The sequence below is a fragment of the Podarcis muralis genome, chromosome 4 (assembly GCF_964188315.1).
Source record: "Podarcis muralis chromosome 4, rPodMur119.hap1.1, whole genome shotgun sequence".
Lineage (NCBI taxonomy): Eukaryota > Metazoa > Chordata > Lepidosauria > Squamata > Lacertidae > Podarcis > Podarcis muralis.
The window spans coordinates 39,217,831-39,242,688 of NC_135658.1; the positions used below are offsets into that span (position 1 = coordinate 39,217,831).

At 46.0% G+C, this 24,858-nt stretch overlaps 1 protein-coding gene across 2 annotated transcripts; it reads left to right on the forward strand.

Moving 5' to 3' along the window:
* The first annotated feature begins 442 nt into the window (after positions 1-442).
* On the forward strand, positions 443-23,599 carry LOC114595920 (OX-2 membrane glycoprotein-like). 2 transcript variants are annotated; one of them, XM_028726764.2, is made up of 6 exons: positions 443-597; positions 7,580-7,661; positions 8,647-8,973; positions 10,828-11,091; positions 18,459-18,560; positions 22,174-23,599. In XM_028726764.2, the coding sequence occupies exons 1-5, from the start codon at positions 586-588 to the stop codon at positions 18,551-18,553; spliced, it is 780 nt and encodes a 259-aa protein (XP_028582597.2). In that variant the 5' UTR covers positions 443-585; the 3' UTR covers positions 18,554-18,560; positions 22,174-23,599. The 2 variants fall into 2 exon arrangements, with proteins under 2 accessions (XP_028582597.2, XP_028582598.2); XM_028726765.2 differs by having other exon boundaries at positions 22,215-23,599.
* Positions 23,600-24,858: the final 1,259 nt, after the last annotated feature.

The following is a 24,858-nucleotide window of genomic DNA, read 5'->3' on the forward strand; positions in this document are numbered from 1 at the left end:
AATGAACATACCTAAGTTAGAGCCATTACAGTAATTTCAATAGGGCTACTCCTGAGTAAAACTTACTTGACTACAACCCATAGGTCATTTCTTACTTTAGAATATTCTATGATCTCGGGACTTTGGGATTTGTTTAAAGCACAGTCATAAAATAGAACATGAACAGTAGTAAAGACCTCGGATTTTTATTTAAAGCATTTCCCTAGTAAAGGGCATCATTAGTTAGGGCCCCTGATAATCCCACAAACATTTTCTACAAATATCCTTTCCTTTCTTTAAATATATGCTCCACACCATATTCACACATCTAGCAGAAGCATCAATTTTCAAAACAGACGCTAATAAGATAATGGCCAATTTGTGCTCTCGGTTACTGCTCTATAATCTCTGTTTAGCTCTAAGAGCATGCTTTAGACTTCTGTCTCTCAGAGTTCACTGCCCACCCCCCAACCATTAGGGAGGGAGGAGACGGGAGATTAGACATTCCCAACGCATTTTCCTGCTTTCCTTTTCCACACTGTGGCTTTTCCAGCCTTCACTGGAGGCAGCAACTGCCCTCGTGTGCACTCTTCTTCATACCAGAGCATGCGTCCCAAGGTAAGATGCTTGCTGTGATGCAAGTCCAAGGCACAAGCTTGGGGATTTGTCTCCAAACATAGGGAGAAAGTAAAGAGAAAGTGCCTGCATGTTCTCAAATGAGGCTGAAATTGGTGTTTGCTTAAAGCCGTACTGCCTGAATTCAATTTGCCTCCGGCATTCAATTAGCTCAAGAGTAGTGGCACAATTAGTTTTAGCCTCTGGATTCAAATAGGCTTACGAGGGGCACATCTCACTTTAGATAGTCATGCGTGGTGTGCTCACTTCAAAATGTGGTATTCCAAGATTGCTGCATGTGGAAGCCCTTCTGCTCAGCTGCCTGGAGTGGGGCCCAGCCCTGCCCTGGTGATGCCATTGCTCAGGAGCAGGGCCAGATTAAGGTTTGATGAGGCCCTAAACTACTGGAGGTAATGAGGCCCTTTATATGTCCAGCTGTCCTTTGTCAACAATAAATTGTCACTGTTTTTTTTGTGTTGAATATATGCTATATGGTAATTGATGGACCTAATAGATATCTAAAGCCATTTGCACATAACGAAATAGATATTTTATCAAAGTAATTGTTGAACTAAAATACAATTAAGAAGTATATTAATAGTGAAATAATTACTAAGCTCTAACTTAAAATGATTTTTTATTCATAACAAACTTAACAATGCAAACACATTGTCATTTGGCAATAACAAAAGTTCCTTTAGAAACACAATTTACACATTTTTTCCCCTTTAATTTGTTTTGGGGGGGCCCAAGAGAGTGGGAGCCTAAGCTATAGTTTGTTTAGCTTATACATAAATTTGGCACTGCTCAGGAGAAGCACAAAGGTGCTTTTATGACAGCAATGTTCCACATGCTTAACTGAAAGGGAAATCTTACTGAACTGCGTGAGATTCAGGGTGCTTCTAGGTGGGGACCTAGTAATGCAAACAGGTATTTGACTCCTGGGTTTCCCACCCCCCCCCCCAAAAAAAGACTGAATATGGATTAAAACTGAGGGGCAGATATGGGGAGAGGGGAATATGACAAAGATGCTGTGTGGTTGCAGCAAAAACAATGGCACACATGAGAATTGCCAATCCCACACTCCTGCTTAGAAGATCATGTTTATGTATAGGTTTATTTTCACACTTTGGCAAGAAAAAAAAGGAAAAAAAAGCCATCACCCTTGTCTTCTAGTGAATGTAATAGGAATATTTGAAGCATGAACATGAGAAATGCAGAACAGGATTTGAGTTCCATGGAGCCTGATCCTATTCTTTCTTATGCAGAAGCAAATCCTACTGTGTTCAATGGGGCTAGGTCACAGGTAAATGTGCAACAGAGTTGCAACCTTTTTGCTTTTGAATCCTTTTGGTGCTATCTGTGCGTATGTGTGTGAATACTGTTAATGTGGGGTAGAAACTAATGAAGACCACAAATTTTAGACAGGTTATACCCTTGGGGATGATGTTGTAATATTAGTAAGTCTGCGTGACTCATGTAGTGGTTTCCTATGTTGAACAGGCTCTGTGCAGTTTAGATTTCAAGCATGACTGTTTATGGTACTAAAATCCATCAACCCCAACTTCTCATCATTTCCAAGGGTTATATCATTACTGTATTATTCTGGGTGCTATTTCCATAACGTCACTAACCTAGTTACTGGCAGGAGATTTCACATATAAATCTCCTGGGTCTGCACTCAAAATCACTGCTGTGGTCTGAAATTCTTATCCCATTCATTAATATGCACTGCATGGTTTTAATTCTGATCTATTATTGTGGTTTCAATTGCTTTTTATGTAAATTCTTGACTTTATGATTGGGTTTGGAGTGAGATGGTTCTATATTTTTTATTGTTGTGACATTTCAATTTGTTAGTCACATTGGGTTTCTTTGAAAATTAAGCAGCACATACATTTTATTTTAAAAGTACATGAACTGCAAGCTGTGTAAATAAATTGCTGTTTTTATCTACTATTTAACTGGCCCAATTATGACCAAAAAATTTTGATTAAAGTGTGTTATCTGGCAAGTAATCTGCATGCAGGTATGGTTTCAAATGTGCACCTACAGAGGAAAGTTTTAAAAGCTTAGAGGACTCACAGAAACAGACACTCTCTCCAAATCTAGGTTCAAAAGCTGATGTTGGGAAGTCAAATGAAACTATCTTTAAGTGAGGAAATGGCTGGACATTTATAATATAAACACCAAAGTGTCTTGTAGCACCTAAAAGATATATCCATTTATCTCCGGTACACTTCCAAACACCAGGAACCACTTCATAGGATGCATTTGCATCTATTTGTGGACTCTGATCCACAAAAGCTCATGCCATAATAAATTTGGCAGTCTTTAAGATGTCACAAAGCGTGTTCTCCCTAACAGAGAGCACGTGTTGCGGTTGGGGGAACAAGCCACCCTGCAGTGACTAGGCAAATTTGGTAGGGAACCCAAGCCTTTAAGTGGTTAAATTTGGGTTGCTGGGGAGTTTTGATTGTTGCCAATTTGGAGGAGGGGTCAGAGTCTTTAAATACAGGGGCCAGACGTTGGACGTCCTCTTGGCCGATTTGCACCGGATCACCCGCCCTCCCTCCCTTTTATAGGGTGGTTTTTTCTTGATCGCTTGACCTTGCTATGCCTGTCATGGGGTCGTCTGCCTTGGAGCGGGGGCCTGGTAGGAATTTTGCCATTTGGCTGACTGGCTGGTGCCATTTGGTTTTTGCCTACTGCGTAGCAAATCGTCACAACTTGTAAGGTTGGCAGTCAGGCATTGGTTAAATTGGTTCTTGGAGGGGTAAGTGCCTACCCCTCCAAATGATGCGGAAAGGGAATTCCGTTAAAGGAATCCAGGGGCTTGCCATTCTTTTCGTCCTTGTCCCCGGAGTCGGACTTGGGCTGTGCAAGCCCCACCGGAACATGAGGGTGAGAAGTGAGGGACTGTTGCCCAGCTTCATTCTCTCACCCAATACTTGTTTCCCCATACTGGCTTCCGTTGGTGTCCGGAATGCCAGCTCTGTCCATGAGGGCATGGACAGATAGTCATAACCAATGCCTAAGCAACCACTCACATTTTTTGTATTTTGAATAAAGTTGTGGCCAAAATTATGCCAAAAACCTTAAACAAAAATTGATGTGTGAAGTGTGAATTTTTTGGGGGGTGGCATTGTGGGACTCAACACGCAAGGGTATCTCCTAAATTATTTGCATTGCACATTTGACCGTAATGTGTATGGTTCACTTTCTTACAATGTTTAAAAAGATTTGGAAAACATGGGCAAAAGGAAATAATGGTATTATTTGGTTTTCATTTTTTCCTTGCCAAGGCATTTTAAATACTGTATGTAAGTTAATTTTATTTAAATCAGTGTAGGTTATTTACTTGCAGCTTGTTCAGTATGAGAAGGTGGGCTTCGTTCCTAGAAGGCGGTGTAGAGGGTTCGAGTTTACAACACTTTCGATGTGTTATACTTTAATATATATTTTTTGACTGGTCCTACCAATAAACATCATTAGAACCATGCTGCAGATGTGCTTTAAGTTCCACTGTCCTTAACAAGTCATTGTCTGCAATCACAGGGCAATAAATCCCTCTGAAATCAGTGGTGATTGTAAACGCATTTTAGTGGGACAAGCCAATGAATGGAAAGAAACTGCTTAGCATGATGCAGTTTACAACCTCCTCTCCAAATAAATCTGTTGGAGGGTCAGTTGTGGTGCTTAATCTGTGCCTTCATCTATGCTGAAGGGGAAAGGTTGCAGTGCAGTCCCAGATTCAATCTCTGGGATCTCCAAGATGGGCTGACCTGACAAGAGATCCCAGCCTCAAAGCCTGGAGAGCTGACAGCACTGGATCACCACTGCATTAGCAGGCAGCTTCCGGTGTCCTTTGTTCAACCTTAATATGTGTAAATAAGCACAGATGTAAAGATCTAATAATTTTCTTCTGAGGGGAACCTAACCTGGGTGTTGCAGCCAGGAGTTTTGCACTGCTTGGAGAAAGGGATTGATCATGTTTTGACACTGAGCCAATCCAAAAGTTCTATAGGTGGGGATTAATCTATTAGTGCTCATTCACACATGCGCATCACCGCTTGGTGCAAAAGATAGTCAATGTGGCAAGCACTGTGTGTGTGTGTGCGCGCGCGTGCTTGTCATATGAAGGAGAACAAAATGTGTTAGGGTTTTGAGATTCTAGAAATACATTTTGCAATAACACAAATCACATTGCTTGCTTTTCTTTCTCACTTCTGACATCCTGTTAATCCCTCTCCCTTTAATGTGCCAGCTCTCTTGAGGGAACGTCTTGCCACTGAGATACTGACTAGATTTAGTTTCCATTGACCTTAAAGGCATTAATTACCCACTGCTCATTTTGTTTTTCTTTTGAGAAGTAGTTTGCTTGCCCCATTGTTCCTTGTTATTCTTCTCCCAGATGCTTCCTTCCTTGATGCTGTAGCTGAAATGCCTATCTTCCTTTAAGTTTCCACCCACAACACATCCTTTTCTTAACAATTATCTCATTTCCTTTTGATAATAAGTCTGCTCCTTAATCATATTTAATCCTTGTCAGTAGCTGGCATAACATAATGATTAAGAGACTGAATTACAGATTGAGATACACGAGGTTTCACCACTGCCATGTGCTCGCTTGGTGATCTTAAACCAGCCTGTAGTATTGTGGGGGAGTTTTAATACCGGTTTACCATAGATAGCTGCTGTAAGGACTACAACTAGAACATGAACACGAAGAGCTCGGAATGTATGAAAGCGCTACACATTTTGTGCAGTGTTTTGTGATTTAGAATACAGGGCTTAATTGGAGCCCAGGGGCTTTCTGAGTCTCATCACCAGAACAACCTCTTCCAATGCAAGGGCCTGGAGTTGAACATGAGAAGTAACAATGTGAAAAAATACTTTCCATGAGCTTCTGAGAAACAACAATCAGAGCCCATGCACCAGGGGTTTGTGATAGGCATCTAAGCGATGTGACTAGTTCCAATGGATTATTGGCAGTGGTGAGAGGTAAGGGACTCCCTGATAAAATTGACAATCTCCAACTGCTGCCTCAATCCCAAAATTTACAATCTCAATCTGCTGACTCAGTTCATATATCTACCAACTCCCTCTTCTGACTTAGGCTGAATAAACATAATACATTTAAAGCACATTAAAATTATTATTGGGACGCGGGTGGCGCTGTGGGTAAAAGCCTCAGTGCCTAGGACTTGCCGATCATCAGGTCGGCGGTTCGAATCCCTGCGGCGGGGTGCGCTCCCGTTGTTCGGTCCCAGCGCCTGCCAACCTAGCAGTTCGAAAGCACCCCCGGGTGCAAGTAGATAAATAGGGACCGCTTACCAGCGGGAAGGTAAACGGCGTTTCCGTGTGCGGCTCTGGCTCGCCAGAGCAGCGATGTCACGCTGGCCACGTGACCCGGAAGTGTCTTCGGACAGCGCTGGCCCCCGGCCTCTTGAGTGAGATGGGCGTACAACCCTAGAGTCTGTCAAGACTGGCCCGTACGGGCAGGGGTACCTTTACCTTTTACCTTTTAAAATTATTATTATTATTTATTAAATTTGTATGCCACCCTTCATCCAAAGATAACAGGGCAGTTCACAACATAAAAAATACAAAATGAGAACACAAAATTCAAAATACATAATAACAACGAGAACAAAAGCAAACCAATAACCCTTAGAATGCTAATCAGCCAAAGGCCTGGTTCTGGAGAAACGTTTCCGCCTGGTGCCTAAAGATATGTAATGAAGGCACCAGACAAGATTCCCTAGGAGAGCATCCCACAAACAGGGAGCCCTGCAGAAAGGCTTGTTCTTGCATTGCCACCCTCCGGACCAGTCATGAAGGAGGTCCTCAGATGATTATTGCAGAGTCCAAGTTCGGGAGAGGCTGTCCTTGAGGCACATGACTTCAAAACACATGACTTCCCCCAAAGAACCATGGGAACTGTAGTTTACACCAGAGAGCTATATCTCCCAGCACCCTGAACATGTAACAGTTCCGGGGATTCTTTGTGGAAATTAATATACTATCGATGCTTATTAAATGCATGGTATGTATGCAACATAGTCCCTATCACTTAGCTAAATCATGGCTCTCTGTGGTGTCTTCTAAAAACAGTGGTTTAGAAAGCCTCCACACAAGGTTAGCAGGCTGGACTGCCACTGGTCCTCCTGAAATTTAAGAATCAAGACCCACTACATTAGGAATAACCAACGTTGTGCCCTACAGATGTTGTAGGACTACAACTCCCTTCATCCCTGACCACTGGCCGTGCTTACTGAGGCTGATGGGAGTTGGAAGTCCAAGTCCAACAGCATTTGGGTAGACATTGCCTGCTCCTGCATTGCATGATAAGCTCCTCTACCAAATTTCTACTCTAAGCAAGGAGAAGAAGTTTAATAAAACAACAACAACATGGCCCTGTTTCCTCTTTATCTGTTGATGGGACATTCTCAGATTTTACAGTCTTCATTTCCTAAACAGTAAACACTTCTGCTAGAAAATCCCATGAAACCAATGAGGATCACATGTAATCATTTTGAATGTTTGTACATCAAAGCACAGAAATATACATGCACTGGGAAACTAAAGCCAGTCATAGCTTCCCAGGTTGTACATGCTGCAAAACACCAATGAGGTCAAGTCTCATTAGTGATAGTCCATCGGTGGATTTTAACTTCCCCACTATTTAAAGAAATGTTTCATTGGGTAAAGTACAGTATGTACAATGTGAAGTAGCCTTCAGGCCAATAACCTGCCATTTTTTAGTTCTTAGCTAGACATGGAAAAGCTTCACTGATTGTCTTGGGGAGTTTTGTCTGCTATAGCAACATTTTGAAAATCCCCTGATATGGTTGCAGTGGAACAACAGCCTCTATCTTCATTATGCACCTGGGCTATACCCAAAATCCAAATAGTAGAGCATTGTAGTGGCAAAAAAAGGCTATTGTGTATCCATAACACATCTCTTTTTTTCTGTTCCTAGTTAAATGAAGGTCTCTGTTCCCCATGGGCTTTCCAGGGCCTGACTCTATGCATCATATGTATTGTTCTCTGTAGGATAAAGGGTAAGTCTAACATGATTAGTGCATTGGGGAAAGTGTAATGACTAGGCAAGGGTGGCTCAAGACATTTTGCCACCTGAGGCAATGGACAACATGGTACACACACACATTCTTGATATTGAGTAGCCAGCTGGACTGACTGCTGAATCCTAATTCAGTACTAGCAATGGGGCACTGCACTGTCCTGGAGGGAGGTCAGCACCATAGTTGTAAGGCTGGAGCCCCACAGCTCTCATCTCCAACAGTATGGACAGGGATATCAGGAGGAAGAGCTAAGAGCTGCCACCACCTCCCATCTTATGGCACCTGCACCAGTCACCTCATTCTACCTAATGGTAGAGCCAGACCTGTGACTTTGAGCCAGTAGACCAGCAAGTGTGGCTGGCAGAGGGCTATGGAGAGTCTTGTGCTGCTGTGAGCAGGATGGGCTTCTATTTTGAGTCAAATAAATGTATTTTTTTGGCATCTGTCTGTCCTAGGAGACAATGGAGGAGCACGCTTTGAGGGATGAAGTCAAACTGTTGGAAGGTTGCAGCACCTGCTGTGGCTGTAGAGACCAATGCAGGAGAGAGATGTTTTGTTGCAGGTCAGGCAGATGAAGGCATCTGGTTGTGCTGCTACAAATGAACCACAGTGTTTCTTTTCTCTGTGCTCCTCCCAGTGGCCTTTCATCTTCTGGTCACTGCACAGACACACACAGAGCTGCCTTGTGAGGTTAAGTAAGGTATGCAGCAACCCTCTTCCCCAAATTGTTCCTACCATGAATTTCAGAAAGGCTTCCTTTTCCCTCCACCTATCCAGTGAAAGGTTTTTAAAAAATGAAAGAAAAATATTTTGGAATTAGCAGCCCAGTTCTAATCTGTTCATGGTTGCTAGAAGTGCAGAACAGGAATTTTTGCATAAATAAATATTTTCCTTGGATCTAGACCAAGGGATTTGTAAGCATAAGATACGAGAGGTGATTATTAATTATTTTGTCTTGCCGCAGGTACCATATTGACAAGTGACAGAGACGTGGAGCTGGGCGGCAACGCTACTTTGAGATGTACCCTAACAGAATCTCTTCCAACTGTTCAAGTTACATGGCAGCAAGAGGTTAATAAAAACGTTGTAAATTTGGCAGCATATGACAACAAACAAATTCCAAATATTAATGACCAATACAAAGGTCGAGTCAATTTAACAATTTTAGAACTCAATGACACTGCCATCAGCTTCTGGAATGTTAGCACCCAAGAAAATGGTTGTTACCGATGCATATTTAACATCTTTCCTCCAGGATCCAATAGCAAAAAAACTTGTCTTTCTGTTTACGGTGAGTCATTTCATATTAAAATAGCTAGAGCAGGGCATTTCTTCAAATATGCTCCTTTGATAATGAAGCAATACAACACACACCATTATCTCACCCCCGTTCCAGGGGCGCAGGACTTGCCCAAGTTTGGTCTCCTTAGGAAGGGTGTTACAAGAGCCCTACAGCATTTCCTAATACTTGGTTTCATCCAACAATATAACTACCTATTGAGTATAATTGGAACTACAGCTTAAACCACAGGTGGTGAACCTGTGGTCCTTCAGTTGATGTTGGACTACAACACCTACGATCCATGAGCACGCTAGCTGCAGATTATGAGAGCAAAACCTGATAGTCTAAGATTACAATATCCACAGCAGATCGGAGGCAGTATATTTCCAGTTGCCCAGGTCCTGCCTGTGGACTTCCTGTGGGCATCTGATTGGCTACTGTGAGAGCAGAATGCTGAACTTGATAGGTCATTGATCCATTAGGTTCTTATATTCTTCTATGCTGATATGGGGAGTGGAACAGAATACTAAGAAGCTCCGGGGACCAAAAGCTCAGCTTGGTGTCTGATCTCCATCTGCCTCAAAACTGCAGGCTTCTCCTTTCGTTTCCCTGTATATACAGAGACCTGGATCACAACATTTGTTAACTGTGCAGGAGGATCTGTCCCCTTGTCTCATAATTCTTCCGATTCAGGACATTCCCAAATCTTTTGTTAGCAATGGGCTAAGGAATTTGTTGCTATGGCAACATATTCCTGAACAATTAACAAGTCCAAGGTTCTGGCCTGTTATGCCACAGAGAAACTCACACTAACGAAAACCCCTTTGTAAAACTGATTAGAAATCAGCCCACTGTGTAATAATGTTACAACATATGTTTTGGTTTTCAGCCAGAATATTGCAGTGTGGGACATTGGGCTTTTCCACATGAATGGTGTGTTGAATAACACACTATAGCACACTACAGTTGAAGGATGATTGCTCAAAGTTAACATAAGTTTCCTACCATATAGTAGGAAAGTAGTAGTAAAAGGACCCCTGACCATTAGGTCCAGTCATGGCCGACTCTGGGGTTGCGGTGCTCATCTCTCTTTATTGGCTAAGGGAGCCAGCGTACAACTTCCGGGTCATGTGGCCAGCATGACTAAGCCACTTCTGGGAAACCAGAGCAGTGCACGGAAACGCCGTTTACCTTCCCGCCGGAGCGGTACCTATTTATTTACTTGCACTTTGACGTGCTTTCAAACTGCTAGGTTGGCAGGAGCAGGGACCGAGCAACGGGAGTTCACCCCATTGCGGGGATTCGAACCGCCAACTTTCTGATCGGCAAGTCCTAGGCTCTGTGGTTTAACCCACAGCACCACCCATGTCCCTTTTCCTACCATATAAGGTAAAGGTAAAGGGACCCCTGACCATTAGGTCCAGTCGTGACCGACTCTGGGGTTGCGGCACTCACCTCGCTTTATTGGCCGAGGGAGCCGGCGTACAGCTTCCGGGTCATGTGGCCAGCATGACTAAGCCGCTTCTGGTGAACCAGAGCAGCGCACGGAAACGCCGTACCTATTTATCTACTTGCACTTCGTGCTTTCGAACTGCTAGGTTGGCAGGAGCAGGGACCGAGCAACGGGAGCTCACCCAGTCACAGGGATTCGAACCACTGACCTTCTGATCGGCAAGTCCTAGGCTCTGTGGTTTAACCCACAGCGTCACCCGCGTTCCTACCATATAGTCTGCCTCTAATTCAACAGTTTGCAGTTTGCCCTGCTGAGTCCCTCACTGATACAGTAGCATCTTTTCATCTTCCTTTTATTGCCCACCTGTGGTCCTTATGGTGAAGCATTTTGTGCCATCATTTATGTCACAGGTCGCCTCAACACATTTTTACACTACAGCATCTCTGATGGGCGCTTGTATGCCACCTGCTCAGCAACGGGCTTCCCACGTCCCAACATCACATGGGTTGCGCCAAGAGGCCTGAAGGAGGAACACGAGATCACAAATCCCAATGGAACAGTATCGGTCATAAGCAATATCCTTGTAAATGCCTCAGATAGCCATTCTGGACAAGAGATGATCTGCAAGGTTACACACAGGGGGAAAGAGATGGATCTCAAGGTACCAAGAAAAGGTAAGTGAGCAAAGCACTCGGTGCCTGTCATCTTCCTAAAAGGTAGCAAAACTTTCATCTTAAAAATCTTGTATTTTCTTTTCTTCCATTCTACAAGGGATGGCGAACCTGCAGCCCTCCATATGTTACTGACCTACAGTTTTCCACCATCCCTGATCATTGTCCATGATACCTGGGGGCGATGAGAACTGGAGTATAACAACCTCTGGAGGGTCACAAGTTTGCCATGCCTGATGTAAAAGGAAAAAAACAAAATTTAGACTAAAGAGAGGCTTTAGTGCAAGGATGTGGAACAGGTTCCAGGTGGCCAATTTTGGCAGTTGAGTGGGGCTACCCACCTGTCCACCCCTGGATCCTTTAATACTGTATATTTCACACTTCCCCTTATCAAGTAATAATTATCATTTTATTCTATTGTTACATGCATGCATTCTTCCTTATTTTTCCCTCCATCAAGATGGATTTCGGCATGTGCTTTTAGTCTCCCTCTGAAATTCTTTACTCTTACCTCTTTCATAAACTGAAACACACTCACTGGTTTTCAGCGAATGCATTTTGAACATATGCTTAGAAGTTATTTCAACCTCTAGTCATCTCACCCACTACAGCAAATTAAGGACCTCACTTTCAATGTAGAATTGTGATTTTATTCTATGTTATATTACATTATTATATCATATTATATTATAATATAAATCATTATTGTCAGGGGTTCAGGAGCAGAGGCAAGGGCAAGGGAGGAAACAGAGAGCGAAGGGGAGGAGGCAGAAGAAAAGATGAGTGATGACGACGACCCGAGATCTCCGAGTCTTTCCAGTGAATCGGAGGATTCACAGAAAGGAGCACCAGTGGCCAAGGCAAGGGGGGAGTTTAGGGGGGCACCCCAGGAAGATAGAGCCAGAGGGGACTCAGAGGAGAGCAGTTGGAGATCGGGACCAGCGTCACCGCCAGAGAACAGGGAAGAGGAAGGGAGCCAGGGGGCAAGCGCTGGCAGCTCACAACAGGAGGGAGGGCACGAGTCAGGGGTGGCCACACCTCCATCTGGGAGCGAAGAGACGGTTAGACGGAAGGTGGAAGGTTGGGCGCGCGCGCCAAGTTCAAATGCACAGGAAGGCGGCGCAGTAGGCAGCCCGGAAAGGGAGCCGGGTCCTAAAGCCCGGCGCAAGGAGACAGGAGGGTCCGGGGGGTCAGCGTCAGAAGAATCCCGGAAGGAAGAGACCCAGGGGGGCAGAGGGACCCAGAGAAGAACAGTCAGGCGGAAAAGGTGGAGCAGGGCTAGGATATTAAGTTGGTGTACAAGGGGCGGAGATTCAGACGGAGCTTCGCCGATCTAGCTACTAGACGTAGAGTTGCACGCAGCAGCTTGAGAATGGAAACTGTAACTCAATAAAGACTTTTACTTAATGACCGTTGGCTAGCGTGATCCTCTGTGAGCTAGGATCTTGAAGCAACTCTGACAGTAAGCTCCGTCCCAAAGAATTGTGGGCATATACAGCCTCGAGGAGAGGAGAGAAGCAGGTGCCTACTAGCGAGCTCACGAACGGCAGCCGACATGACGGCTGAACAGCAGATAGCGGAACTCAGAGAAGCAGTGTCACAGCTGAATGCCGAGGCTCTCGCATCCAGGAAGAGAGAGGAGGACGCAGCTGCCGCCTACAGGGATCTCCAGGTCAGGTTGGAAGTGCTTACGAAGCAAGGGCAACAGACACCCAAACCAGAGGGGATTGGTTTGGGGAGACGCACAGGCGGTCTGGTCTCTCACTTCGATGGGAACCTGCAACAGTATCCCAATTTTAGAGCAGACGTGCTGTGTGCACTGCAACTGCTGAATAAAGATTTTAGAGATGAGCAGGAGAAAGTGGGATTCATCATGTCCTATTTGCATGAGGATGCCAGGGCATGGCTGCGCAATTTGTGGAGGGATAACGATCCGGCGCTCCAAAATGCGAATGCCTTTATTAAAGCGATGGATGGGTGTTTTTTATCAAGCATTGACGTGGATCTTGCTCGGCAACAGATTCATGGACTGAAGCAGGGAAGGGCCAGCGTACGGCAGTACCATGCCCGCTTTTTCGCCTTGGCCAGTGCCCTAGAATGGGACAGAGATGCGACTCCTGTAAGAGACCTGTTCTGGGAGGGATTAAACAGCTCGGTGAAAGATGAAATTGCGAGGGGGGAGAGACCCCGGACCACCCAGGAGGTCGTGCAGAGGGCGCTGGCAGTGGGGGTACGGCTGGAAGGACGTCCGTGGAGCAGGGACGAAGGGCGTGGAGGGCGCGAACCAGCCAGGGGCTCCTCCTTCTTTCCCAGAGAAGCAGCACGTACGCAATCCACGCCTCCGCCAGGAGGAGGAGCTGAACCGATGGAGGTTGGAGGTGCCAGGGCTCAGTCAGCAACCAGAGCCCTAGCACCAGCAGCAGTGAAAGCGAAGCCTCCTAGAGGGAACAGGAAGTGTTACGTCTGTGAGGAGCCAGGGCATATGGCGAAAGAGTGTCCCCAGAGGCTCCGCAAGCTCACTGCAGCCTCAGCAATGGCGACTGCAGCAACGCAGCAAGGAGAACCACAGCAGGGAAACGACGCAGTCTGGCTGGAGGAAGAGGCACTGGGGCCCAGCCAGACGTATTAATGATGCAGTCCCCAGAGATTTTACAGCCCGTGAACCCCCTCCCGCCCAAACCAGTGGTGAGGCTCACCGCATCGCTCCAGCTGCCCAATGGCATCACCATGGACGTGCCAATCACCATTGACTCAGGCAGCAATGCGGACTTTATAGGGCAGGACTTTGTCAACAAGCATGCTATACAGTTGCTGCCGGCCACACTGCCCCTGCAGGTTGTCACGGTGGATGGCAGGGAGCTGCTAGGGGGGCAAGTGGTGCAGCAGACGCCACCAATGGTGATGCGACTTGGGAATCACAAAGAAGTCATCAGCTCCAACGTCACTCAATTGTCGGACACGCCCATTGTGTTGGGCATGAGTTGGCTGGACAAGCACAGCCCAACGCTGGCTTGGTACCAGAGGCAGCTGACCTTCGGCTCTTCCTTTTGTGTTGAACACTGCATCGTGCCCAGGCAGGAAGGAGAGGAAGAAGAGTCACAGCTGCTGCTAGGCACGCTGCAAGCGATTCCCCACAAGTACGCAGAATTTTTGGAAGTTTTCTGCGAGAAGGAGGCAGACAGGCTACCCCCTCACAGGCCATATGACTGCAAGATTGACCTGCTGCCAGGGGCGGCGCTGCCTAAGGGGAGACTGTATTCCATGTCAGAGGACGAACTGCAAGAACTCAAAGAGTTCATAGATCATAATTTGGAGCGCGGTTTCATCCGAGAGTCCGAGGCGGTGGGAGGCAGCCCGGTGTTCTTCGTTAAGAAGCGGGATACGCCCCAAAAGAGACTCGTAGTGGATTACAGGATCTTGAACAGTGTGACTAAGCCGTCGGACTTTCCCATGCCCCGAATTGACGACCTCCTCGCAAAGGTGCGGAAGGGCAGAGTGTTCACCAAGTTGGACCTGCGAGGGGCGTACAACCTCATTCGCATGCGGGAGGGAGATGAGTGGAAAACAGCCATGTTCACGCCACTGGGGACCTACGAATATAGAGTTATGCCTTTTGGATTGCAAAATGGCTCCCACGTTTTTCAAGCATTCATGCATCACGTGTTGGCGGGACTTCTCTACAAGACGTGCGTCTGTTTCTTAGATGACATCCTGATCTTTTCGGAGTCGCAACAGGAGCATGACAAACACGTCAAGGAAGTGCTGAACAGGCTAAAGCAACATAGGCTCTACGCCAAGCTGGAGAAGTGCCAATTTGACGTGACGGAGGTGGATTTTCTGGGCTACAAGCTGTCTGACAAGGGGCTCGCCATGGACAGCGCCAAGGTTCGAGCGGTGTTGGATTGGAAGAGCCCGCGCAACCGGAAGGAGGTCCAACGGTTTGTCGGCTTTGCGAACTTCTATCGCAAGTTTATCAAGGGCTTCGCTATGCAGACGGCGGCCATCACTGACACGCTTAGCTCCAAGAAAAAGAAGTTCATTTGGACAGAGCAGGCGGAACAGTCCTTTCAGGCACTCAAGCGTCTCTTCGCGTCGGAAGAGCAGCTGCTTCATGTCAACCCCAGCAAGCCGATGAGGGTGGAGACAGACGCCTCGGACAGAGCCGTGGGGGCGGTCCTGCTGCAGAAAGACCCGCAGGGGGTGTGGCGACCGGGAGCGTTTTACTCCAGGAAGCTCAGCAAGTCCGAGCAGAACTACACCATATGGGACAGGGAGTTGCTGGCCATTCATGCAGCGTTCAAGGCGTGGAGGCACTTTCTGATCGGCGCCAAGCACACGGTGCAGGTTTGCACGGACCACAAGAACCTAGAGCACTGGCGCACGGCACAGTTCCTGAACCAAAGGCAGATACGTTGGGCTGAGTTCTTTGCGAACTTCGACTTCCGAATAGAGTATGTCCCGGGGGACACCAACATCATGGCGGACGCTCTCTCTCGCAAGCCACAGTATCTGGAGGACGCAACGCCAGCGGCCGCCATGCACATCTTCGCACCAACAGTGTGGGCGTGCGCCGCGGCAACCGTGGATCTGGAGGCGGTGCGACGAGCGTTGCAGGGGGACTCCTTCGCGCAAGCAAAGATGGCAGAGGTGCAAAGGGGCAAGGCAGCGGCCGACGGTTTCCAGCTAAGAGATGGATTGCTCATCCGTAAAGGGGCCATCTACGTGCCGGGAGACGAACTTCGCGCCAAGGTGCTGCAGCAGCTGCACGACGCGCCCACCGCAGGGCACTTCGGCAAGGAGAAGACGGTGGAATTAGTCGCCAGGGATTTCTGGTGGCCTGGAATGAGAGGGGAGGTCGCGGACTACGTGGCGAGGTGTGACACCTGCCAGAGGGCGAAGCCAGTGCTTAGACCGCCGGCCGGACTGTTGGAACCGCTGCAAACTCCGGTCGAACCTTGGGAGAGAGTGGCCCTGGACTTTGTCACGGATCTGCCCAGCTCGAGGGGCAAGACGGCAGTGCTGGTGGTGGTGGACTTGTTCTCCAAGATGGCACATTTCATTCCGTGTGCGAAGGTGGCCACGGCGGAGCAAACCGCCAAACTGTTCATAGACCACGTGTTCAAGGTTCACGGTCTGCCACGGTCTATTCTGTCCGACCGGGGGCGGCAGTTCATCTCGAATTTCTGGCAGAGGCTGATGGGCTTCCTGAACGTCAAGATCAACCTGGCGTCGGCGAGACACCCGCAGACCAACGGGCAAGCGGAGCGGGTCAATGCCATCATGCAGCAGTACTTGAGGTGTTATGCAAATCAACAGCCTGCGACGTGGGTGGATTACCTGCCGCTCGCCGAGTTCGCCTACAACAACACGAAGCACGTGTCCACGGGGGTCACGCCGTTCTTCGCCAACAACGGGAGGCACCCCAGAACCTTCCCGGGACTGGAAAGGCTGGGGGAGGGGGAGCCGCAGACGGCAGATGCGTTCGCGTCGGAGCTGCAGGAAGTCCACGATCAGCTGAGGCGCCACCTGGAGCTGGCCAAGCACGCATACAAGGTACAAGCGGACAAACGCAGAAGGGTTGGCGAAGAGCTCCACGTGGGAGACTGGGTCTGGTTAGCAGCCCACGCAGTGCCGGCCAGGTCGTTGGCCAAGAAGAAACTAGGGCATAAGCAACTGGGGCCCTATCAAGTCGAAGAGCAGGTCAACCCGGTGGCCTTCAGGCTGGCGCTTCCGGAGGGTTCCAGAATGCATCCGGTGTTCCACAGATCGGTGCTCACTCCCTACAAGGCACCGCACAGGTTTCAGGAACCCGGAACGGCGCCGAGTCCGGTCAGAGACAGAACAGGGCACGCAGGAGTGGCACAGAAGGAGCGCATCAACGAAGTCACAGAAATTTTGGACTCCAGATGGGGGGAAGAAGGGGTAGAATACTTTCTCGCCAAGGAGGGCACCCCGGCCAGTGCGAACAGCTGGGTGCCGGGCTACGCCTTGGACGAACCTCTGCTCAAAGACGAGTTTCATGCCCTCTTCCCACATAGACCGATGCCAGCAGACTTTTTCGACGACTGGCTTTTCACGCCCACGCTTTCGGCCAGCACGTTCCGGGGGTTCGACTCGGACGAGGACCCGACACGAGACGTCCGTTCCCCGGAGGGGTCACCCTCGGGATCTGCCTCAGAACCCTCGTATTGGTGGGACGACAGACCAGAGGAGCAGTGGCGCAGGAAGTGGCAAGAAGGTCCAGGACGAGCAACGCCGCCAGGAGGAAGTGAGGGAGAGACGGACATGGACGTTTTCGGGGACGACCCAGGTTTCGAGCACGGCGGCACAGAGATGGAAGCAGAGGTGACCGTCGTCGACGAGAGCAGGGAGGAAGAACCGGAAGACTTAGGATGGAGGCCCGCTACGGGAAGCGAACGGTACCCGACATTCGTCCCCTTGACACAGCAGCACCCAGCTCCAGCACCGGAAGGAGGGGAGGGGTGAGTGGGGGGCTTCGAGGGGGGGATGGATGTCAGGGGTTCAGGAGCAGAGGCAAGGGCAAGGGAGGAAACAGAGAGCGAAGGGGAGGAGGCAGAAGAAAAGATGAGTGATGACGACGACCCGAGATCTCCGAGTCTTTCCAGTGAATCGGAGGATTCACAGAAAGGAGCACCAGTGGCCAAGGCAAGGGGGGAGTTTAGGGGGGCACCCCAGGAAGATAGAGCCAGAGGGGACTCAGAGGAGAGCAGTTGGAGATCGGGACCAGCGTCACCGCCAGAGAACAGGGAAGAGGAAGGGAGCCAGGGGGCAAGCGCTGGCAGCTCACAACAGGAGGGAGGGCACGAGTCAGGGGTGGCCACACCTCCATCTGGGAGCGAAGAGACGGTTAGACGGAAGGTGGAAGGTTGGGCGCGCGCGCCAAGTTCAAATGCACAGGAAGGCGGCGCAGTAGGCAGCCCGGAAAGGGAGCCGGGTCCTAAAGCCCGGCGCAAGGAGACAGGAGGGTCCGGGGGGTCAGCGTCAGAAGAATCCCGGAAGGAAGAGACCCAGGGGGGCAGAGGGACCCAGAGAAGAACAGTCAGGCGGAAAAGGTGGAGCAGGGCTAGGATATTAAGTTGGTGTACAAGGGGCGGAGATTCAGACGGAGCTTCGCCGATCTAGCTACTAGACGTAGAGTTGCACGCAGCAGCTTGAGAATGGAAACTGTAACTCAATAAAGACTTTTACTTAATGACCGTTGGCTAGCGTGATCCTCTGTGAGCTAGGATCTTGAAGCAACTCTGACAATTATTATATTATATTATGTTATATTATATTATTGCATTTATATTTATATTACATAGACTCCTCTTCATACTGTCAGCAATTATTTTCTTTCCTCCATATAGGCTATCCATATGCTGTGGTGGTAACTGTACTTGTCCTAATTTCTCTGACTGTGGTTATTATTGCGGTGTGCTGCTGGAAACGACACCAAAAATAATGCAGAAGTAAGTTATTTAAACCAAAAGAAGATAAATATACGTTGTTGCTATGCAGACTACTTGAATGGTAGCCGATGCACATAAAAATGCTGGATAGCAGCTGAATGATAGGGCTTGTATTCAGGAACGGAGAGATATGTCAATTTTGGTTTGTCCTGAATTCTCAGTTTTCTGAGAGCTCCCAGGTAGGCTCCGCCTCCTTTTGTGCTTGAAGAGCAGACCAGAGTGAAGACTACTTCTACTCGGTCAGCTCCCCTGGCTCCGCCTCCCCAGTCATGATTGGTTCATTTGAACTGAGGTTTGGCAGGAACCTCAAGGTCTGTGACCTGAAGAGGTGGACCAGGAGCACTCTGCCGGGAGTCATGGAGGATCAGGGGTGCTGTGCATGGGCACGCAAAGGGTGCCCTCCATTTTATGGGGAGAGCGGTTATTTTAGCACAAATTTATTGATTGGAGAACACCATCACAATTTAGAAATTACGAATTTCAAAGGTTGGCTGTGTTTCAGTTTTCATATTGTTTCATAACAATACTCCGGACACCTGCACACACGATCTCTACACATGTGCAAGTGTTTGCATGGAAGTATACACTTGTTGTACGTCCCAGTCACTGTGTACACAGACTGTACACGGGAATAGCAGCAGGGTTGTGCAGCTCATCTGTTGTGTACATGGGGACCAAGATGGAACACACGCTGAACGTGTTATGTGAACACCTCAACTGCTATCTCATAAAGAGGCTTTGCAAAAGTTCTGAAGCATTACCAAAACTACCATACCAGTATGCGTGTGCTTTCCCCCACAGGGCAAAAAGCATTTTGTGGGGATGGGGAAAATATTTTGACTGGGAAAAGGACGGAAAGGCTTAAATGCCATTCACAGCTCTGTGTTCCCAATCTGGTTCAGGGGCTTCCCATGCCCCATCTGGCTTGGCCCAGAGATGTTTATAGACTTGAACTATGCATCATAGGCAACATTGATGATAATATAACTTCCCAGTCCTGGGAGATGGAGTTTTCCTTGGTCTAGAGCCTAAATTCCTTCATGTTTAAAATATGCTCCATGAATTGGCAAGGCTTGTGAACAAAGAAATTACATTCAGCGTTTAACTTTCTCCAACAGCTTTATTCCTAAGTCATTCACAACGTTTAAACAAAGTGAGCTACCATAACATTTTAGCGTTGAGGCAGTTAAGCTTAGTGAGAGTTTTGGATTGATGTCAGCCACAACCCCATATGAAGCTGCAGATAGAGGCTTCTAGAACTTTCACTTCCTCTCTCTGGAACTTTCAGTCACGCACATACAAGCAGAAACTGGGCCACCAGCTGAAAGAGACTTTTCAGAGGTGGAATCGCTTCCCTTACAAACTAAGGCAAATTAACTGTGGTGATTTAAAATTAGACTTTTGTAAAAACACATATTATTCTATTAGGATTTTGAATCCCCCCCCCAGTTTAAATGAAAATTCTATGAAAAATGTATATGTATTGGAAATGAATTTATTTTTAAAAAAGGAAGTTCTAACTGGAAAATTAAATGTTCATCAACAAACAAACATCAACTTTAAAAATGCAGGGCAGCAGTAAAAATTTTCAGCTGACCTATCCCAAATCCTATATCTCGACAAGCTCTCTACATTCAAATTTTCCCCTCAGCTTTCTTATGAGCCAACAATGTTGTGCCCTACCTCCACTGCCCAGTCTCTTGTCTGGAACCATTCCTGCTTGAAATTCCTGGAAACGTCAGATTAAGACAGATAAGGACAGTCATAGGGAGTGTCTACCATAACTTGAAGCCAAGTATCATAAGGAGGGATTTTGTTTCCTGTGTTAAACAAAAGAAATGGACACTTATAAATTCTTATTTAATATTCAGAGATGTTTTCATAGGGTAGCCTATCAAGGTTTTTACAGCACTGAGGAAATAGGAACGAAAATAAAAATTAAGGGCATGTTGTCCTTGACGTGAGAACATATTCTTCTTGCTGGGGCTTAAGGCTGTGGCAATTTTTTCAGGAGATCATCATGGCAGCCCCTGGAATGTCCAAAAATGAAGGCAGTTGTGTTGCTCCATTGTGTATGTGTGTAAACATGCAATCACACATGCATGCACACACACAAGTACGCACACAAAAGCATAATATCCAGTTTATTAGGGATCAGCCTGGCTGAAACATCTGCATAATTATCTGGACATAAGCTCTATTGAACTCAGCAGCGCTTGCTGCTGAAGGCATATAAGATGATGTGTGTCAGAGGTGATTCGTACATTAATAAACAATAGTAATGATAATCAATAATAAGTTCAACGTCTGAAACTCAGAGCAGGGGTAGCTAGCTATATCTTCGGGGGGGGGGGGAATCTGCTCTTGTGTATCTAGTACCGTATTTTTTGCTCTATAAGACTCACTTTTTCCCTCCTAAAAAGTAAGGGAAAATGTGTGTGCATCTTATGGAGCAAATGCAGGCTGTGCAGCTATCCCAGAAGCCAGAACAGCAAGAGGGATTGCTGCTTTCACTGCTCAGCGATCCCTCTTGTTGTTCTGGCTTCTGAGATTCAGAATATTTTTTTTCTTGTTTTTCTCCTCCAAAAATTAGGTGCGTCTTGTGGTCTGGTGTGTCTTATAGAGCGAAAAATGCGGTACTTTCTTCTTGTAAGGAAATTGACTTGTCAAAGGATTTCTTGAAACATCTTAACATTCAGACAAGTGCGGAGCAACAGCAACACCGAAACCTGCCCTTTCAGCTCTCAAAAGTCCTGTTTCCTATATAGACTGGATCCCTTCCAAACAGTAGCAGCCAAGCCCCGAACAGGATATATTGCACAAGAACCCTGACCTTTCCCTTCACCTTCATAGTTCCATATTTTCTCTTGCAGCTATGGAGTGGCTTTTTATTCTGAAACATTTTTGATTGTCACACAAGTGAGGGCTGCACACCACACACTTCCTCCTGCAATGTGGGTTTGTGGTTGTGGAGCAGGAGTAGTTCTGAGAAAAAAAGCAACATTTCTCTCAAGAAATAAGCATTCCTGAAACACTCATATGCAATCTATTGCTGTATTCCCCCTCCCCCTTTCTTCAGCAACCTGGGTCCTATTTAAATAGGGCTTGTTATAGAAAATGCAAGTTTAGTACTGTTTCTGCCATTACTATGTAGAGCACATTGCCATACCCAGTTGGTGTGAAATTTTTGAAACACTTGGAGCAGTCAGCTCATTCTTTCCTCCTACACTATATATATATGAAGATTCAGGAAGAAAAGTGAGAATAGACTACATTCATGATACAGAATGGGGAAAAACTGTGAAATGGCTCCCTGACAGTTGAAACATGCCTGACATTGTCATTTTTTTAAAGGCAAACAGCCTTTTATTTACCCAGATTTTAGGTGGTTACCATGATGCTCATCTTTTAGTGGGGGGGGGGGGACTTGTTGGATGAGCATTTTAAGAATTTTGTATTGTACATCTTTTTCTAATTTGGCTCTTAATTTTAGATTTTATTTCACTGTGTATTAAGTTGTTAAGTTACCTTGTATATGGCAACAAATATATATATAATATTGATAAAATAAAATAATTAAAACTACTCTATCTATCTATCTGTTCTCTTTTAGGAATCTAAGAGATTAAACCAACATTCTGAATTTTATTCCAGGGAACTGAAAAAACATTCTAGCAACTGTGTCTATATAACTAGAATGTCATGAATTTAAAGGAGAATCTGTACCAAATTTGTGATTCATCATTGCCAGCTTTTCCTCTTTTCCACTGAAAGGACCTCTATGGCTGAAGCTTAAAACTGTGCCTACAGCAAACAATGGCTGGTCTCCAACAGGAAAATAACATGTACCTTGGCAGGCCTACCTTCTAGGTAGTCCTTCCACCAATATAGATGCCAGATTTGTGAACTGTGGCCAGATCAGGTGTCAACAGAAGTAACAGGCCACATGCATTTTCAGTGGCAAATACAATATCAGCTGGGATCCAGAGGTTCTCTTGTACAAGCAGAAGGCATCTCTGTGGGTACAGAGATTCTCCCAGATTCTGTCGATTCTCCCCTCTATTTGCAGCCTCTCTTGCTACATCCCATGTTTTTCCCAGTGGTGGGAAAGCACCATTGTCTGAGCAGTGTCCTGCTTGTTTGTCACTGGATCCAACCCAAAGAAAATGAATTATTAATTCTTAAATGAAAATAGAATGAGAAAAGAAGGTGGTAAACAGCAGGATTATAATCTAGTAAAAGTCTTAGAATTGTTAAAACCAAGGAACACATGTGCAGGGTTTTGGGCCAGTTTCCACCATGAAGTATTCATTTGCTCCCAAAAGAAAAAAGCACAATGCAAAATAAACACAGATCTGCTTCTGTTAATATAATTTTGGCTTTCCTTCTTTAAACACACTATTGTTAGCTGATTTTAAAGGGAAGCTTAAAAGGAAAATGCAAAGGGACAATGTTTTCCAGCAATCTACTGAAGAGGAAGGGCACAGGTTTGATGAATAAGAGCTATTCAATAATTCTGCAACTATGGGGATTGAACAGGAAACAATTAATTGGGCTTAAAAAAGAATGAAGGAAAAGAGGAAGTTATTGTTTAAAGGCACAGTAGCCCAAAAGACCTTAGCAGTGTTTACCAAACCACATTGAACAGGCTAGTGCTGAAATCGATTTCATTTTAAGAAAGTAATAATTAGAACCTACAAATCAGGTTAAAAAAAAAAAAAGAAACACAGGAAAAAATGGAACGCAGCAGGTAATCATGTCACATGGATTTTGTAAAACCTGAGAGAATAAAGGGATGTCAATTTCAAATTAAATGGCTCATATAAACGGAACCTAAGTAAATCTTTATTTTTAGATGGGCATTAATTAGTTCCTGGTGTTAGTTATCCTAACTGTGCTTTATGGCAATTTCTTGTACATTCAATGTTACCTCTTCTGTGGCTACCTCTCTTAAAATAAATCATTGCACTGAATGTATGGAAAGACCTGCTGCATTTTATGTAGAAACCAAATAAAGTAATTTCAAAGAAAAGTGATAATATGCTCCTTATTGTAGATGTCTTTGGCTTTTTTTTGGTCAAAATGGGACCTCACATTAAAATAGTGTTACAAGTGGATGTAAGTCTAATAGTCCTTCTTTTTACCTTTAAAAATCTTTCTGCACTGATTTCTTTAAAAGTAAAAAATGACATTTAAAAAATAGCAATGAAGCTCTGTCAGAACTAGTAGACTAGTAGCTTCTCTGGCTCCCTGCAGTTTCTTGTGGTTACAAGAAAGCCCACCTGAAGTTATTATAGGGGCACTTGGGAAGGCTGAAGAATGTGGACCACCAGAGAGAGGATTTGCAGAATCAAACCAAACACATTCACGAAAAACTTTGACACCTCTAAAGTAAGGGAAGTGCCCTTCACCCATAAGAATTTCACTGAAAAATTTTCTCCGCTTTGGTAATTTTTAATAATTTGATTCTTTTTAATGCAATTTCTTTTCTAGTGCATTGATGGAAAATGGTAAACAAGCAAATAAGTACATTTTTCCTGGTTACATAATTTCTAATTATGTAAGCCACCTCAAAGTTTTGTAGAGAGGTGGGATATTATATGGAGAAATCTGTGCTAAAGCACTGCAACCTCCCTGCCACATTTGTTTTCAAAACTGTTTTGAGACTGTACGTGCCCCATTGCAGTGTTAGGATGTTCAGCTAGTCAGATTAAGAATGACAAAACTCAGCACAACTACTAAAGCAGTCAGCTGGTAGTCTTTTTCCAACCACTTACTTCAGCTATGCTGCTAAATGAATCAATATGATGAAGGCAGAAAGCTGAGAACTTTGCTGAAATCAACTTTCCATTTCCTTGCCTAGATCTGAAGATAATTATTTGCAAATTAGATGGGTGACTTTGACAAGGAGCGTAAATGATTCATCGCAGACGGATAAATATTTTGCACCTAGATTTGCACGCTTGCAGTTTCAGAGGTCTGGTGATGAACTTTTCAAACACAGGGCAACCTGCCACTCACCCACCTGCTCTAGGCCTAGGAGCCCAGCATGTCGCAGAGGATTCTGGGAGGTGTTGGCTCATCAGGCTGTTGGCACCGTTGACATTCTGCAAGAACTGTCCATATGCACTAAAACATTACTAATGTTTTGATGTGGCTGTCACTCACTGGATAATATCGTCACCAGCAGTTGCACAATACCTTTACTAGGAGGACCAACCAAAATGTCACAAAATAGTAGCAAGCTAGGTCTGGTTAACATCCAGCCTTTGTGTTTTCAAAAATAGGCGGTGACCAC

What these genes read in the sequence shown, in the direction of transcription:
- LOC114595920 (XM_028726764.2), top strand. An exon ending in AACTTGTCTTTCTGTTTACG is followed by an intron (nt 8,974 to 10,827) that starts GTGAGTCATTTC and finishes TTTATGTCACAG; the next exon opens with GTCGCCTCAACACATTTTTA. An exon ending in TCTCAAGGTACCAAGAAAAG is followed by an intron (nt 11,092 to 18,458) that starts GTAAGTGAGCAA and finishes TCCTCCATATAG; the next exon opens with GCTATCCATATGCTGTGGTG.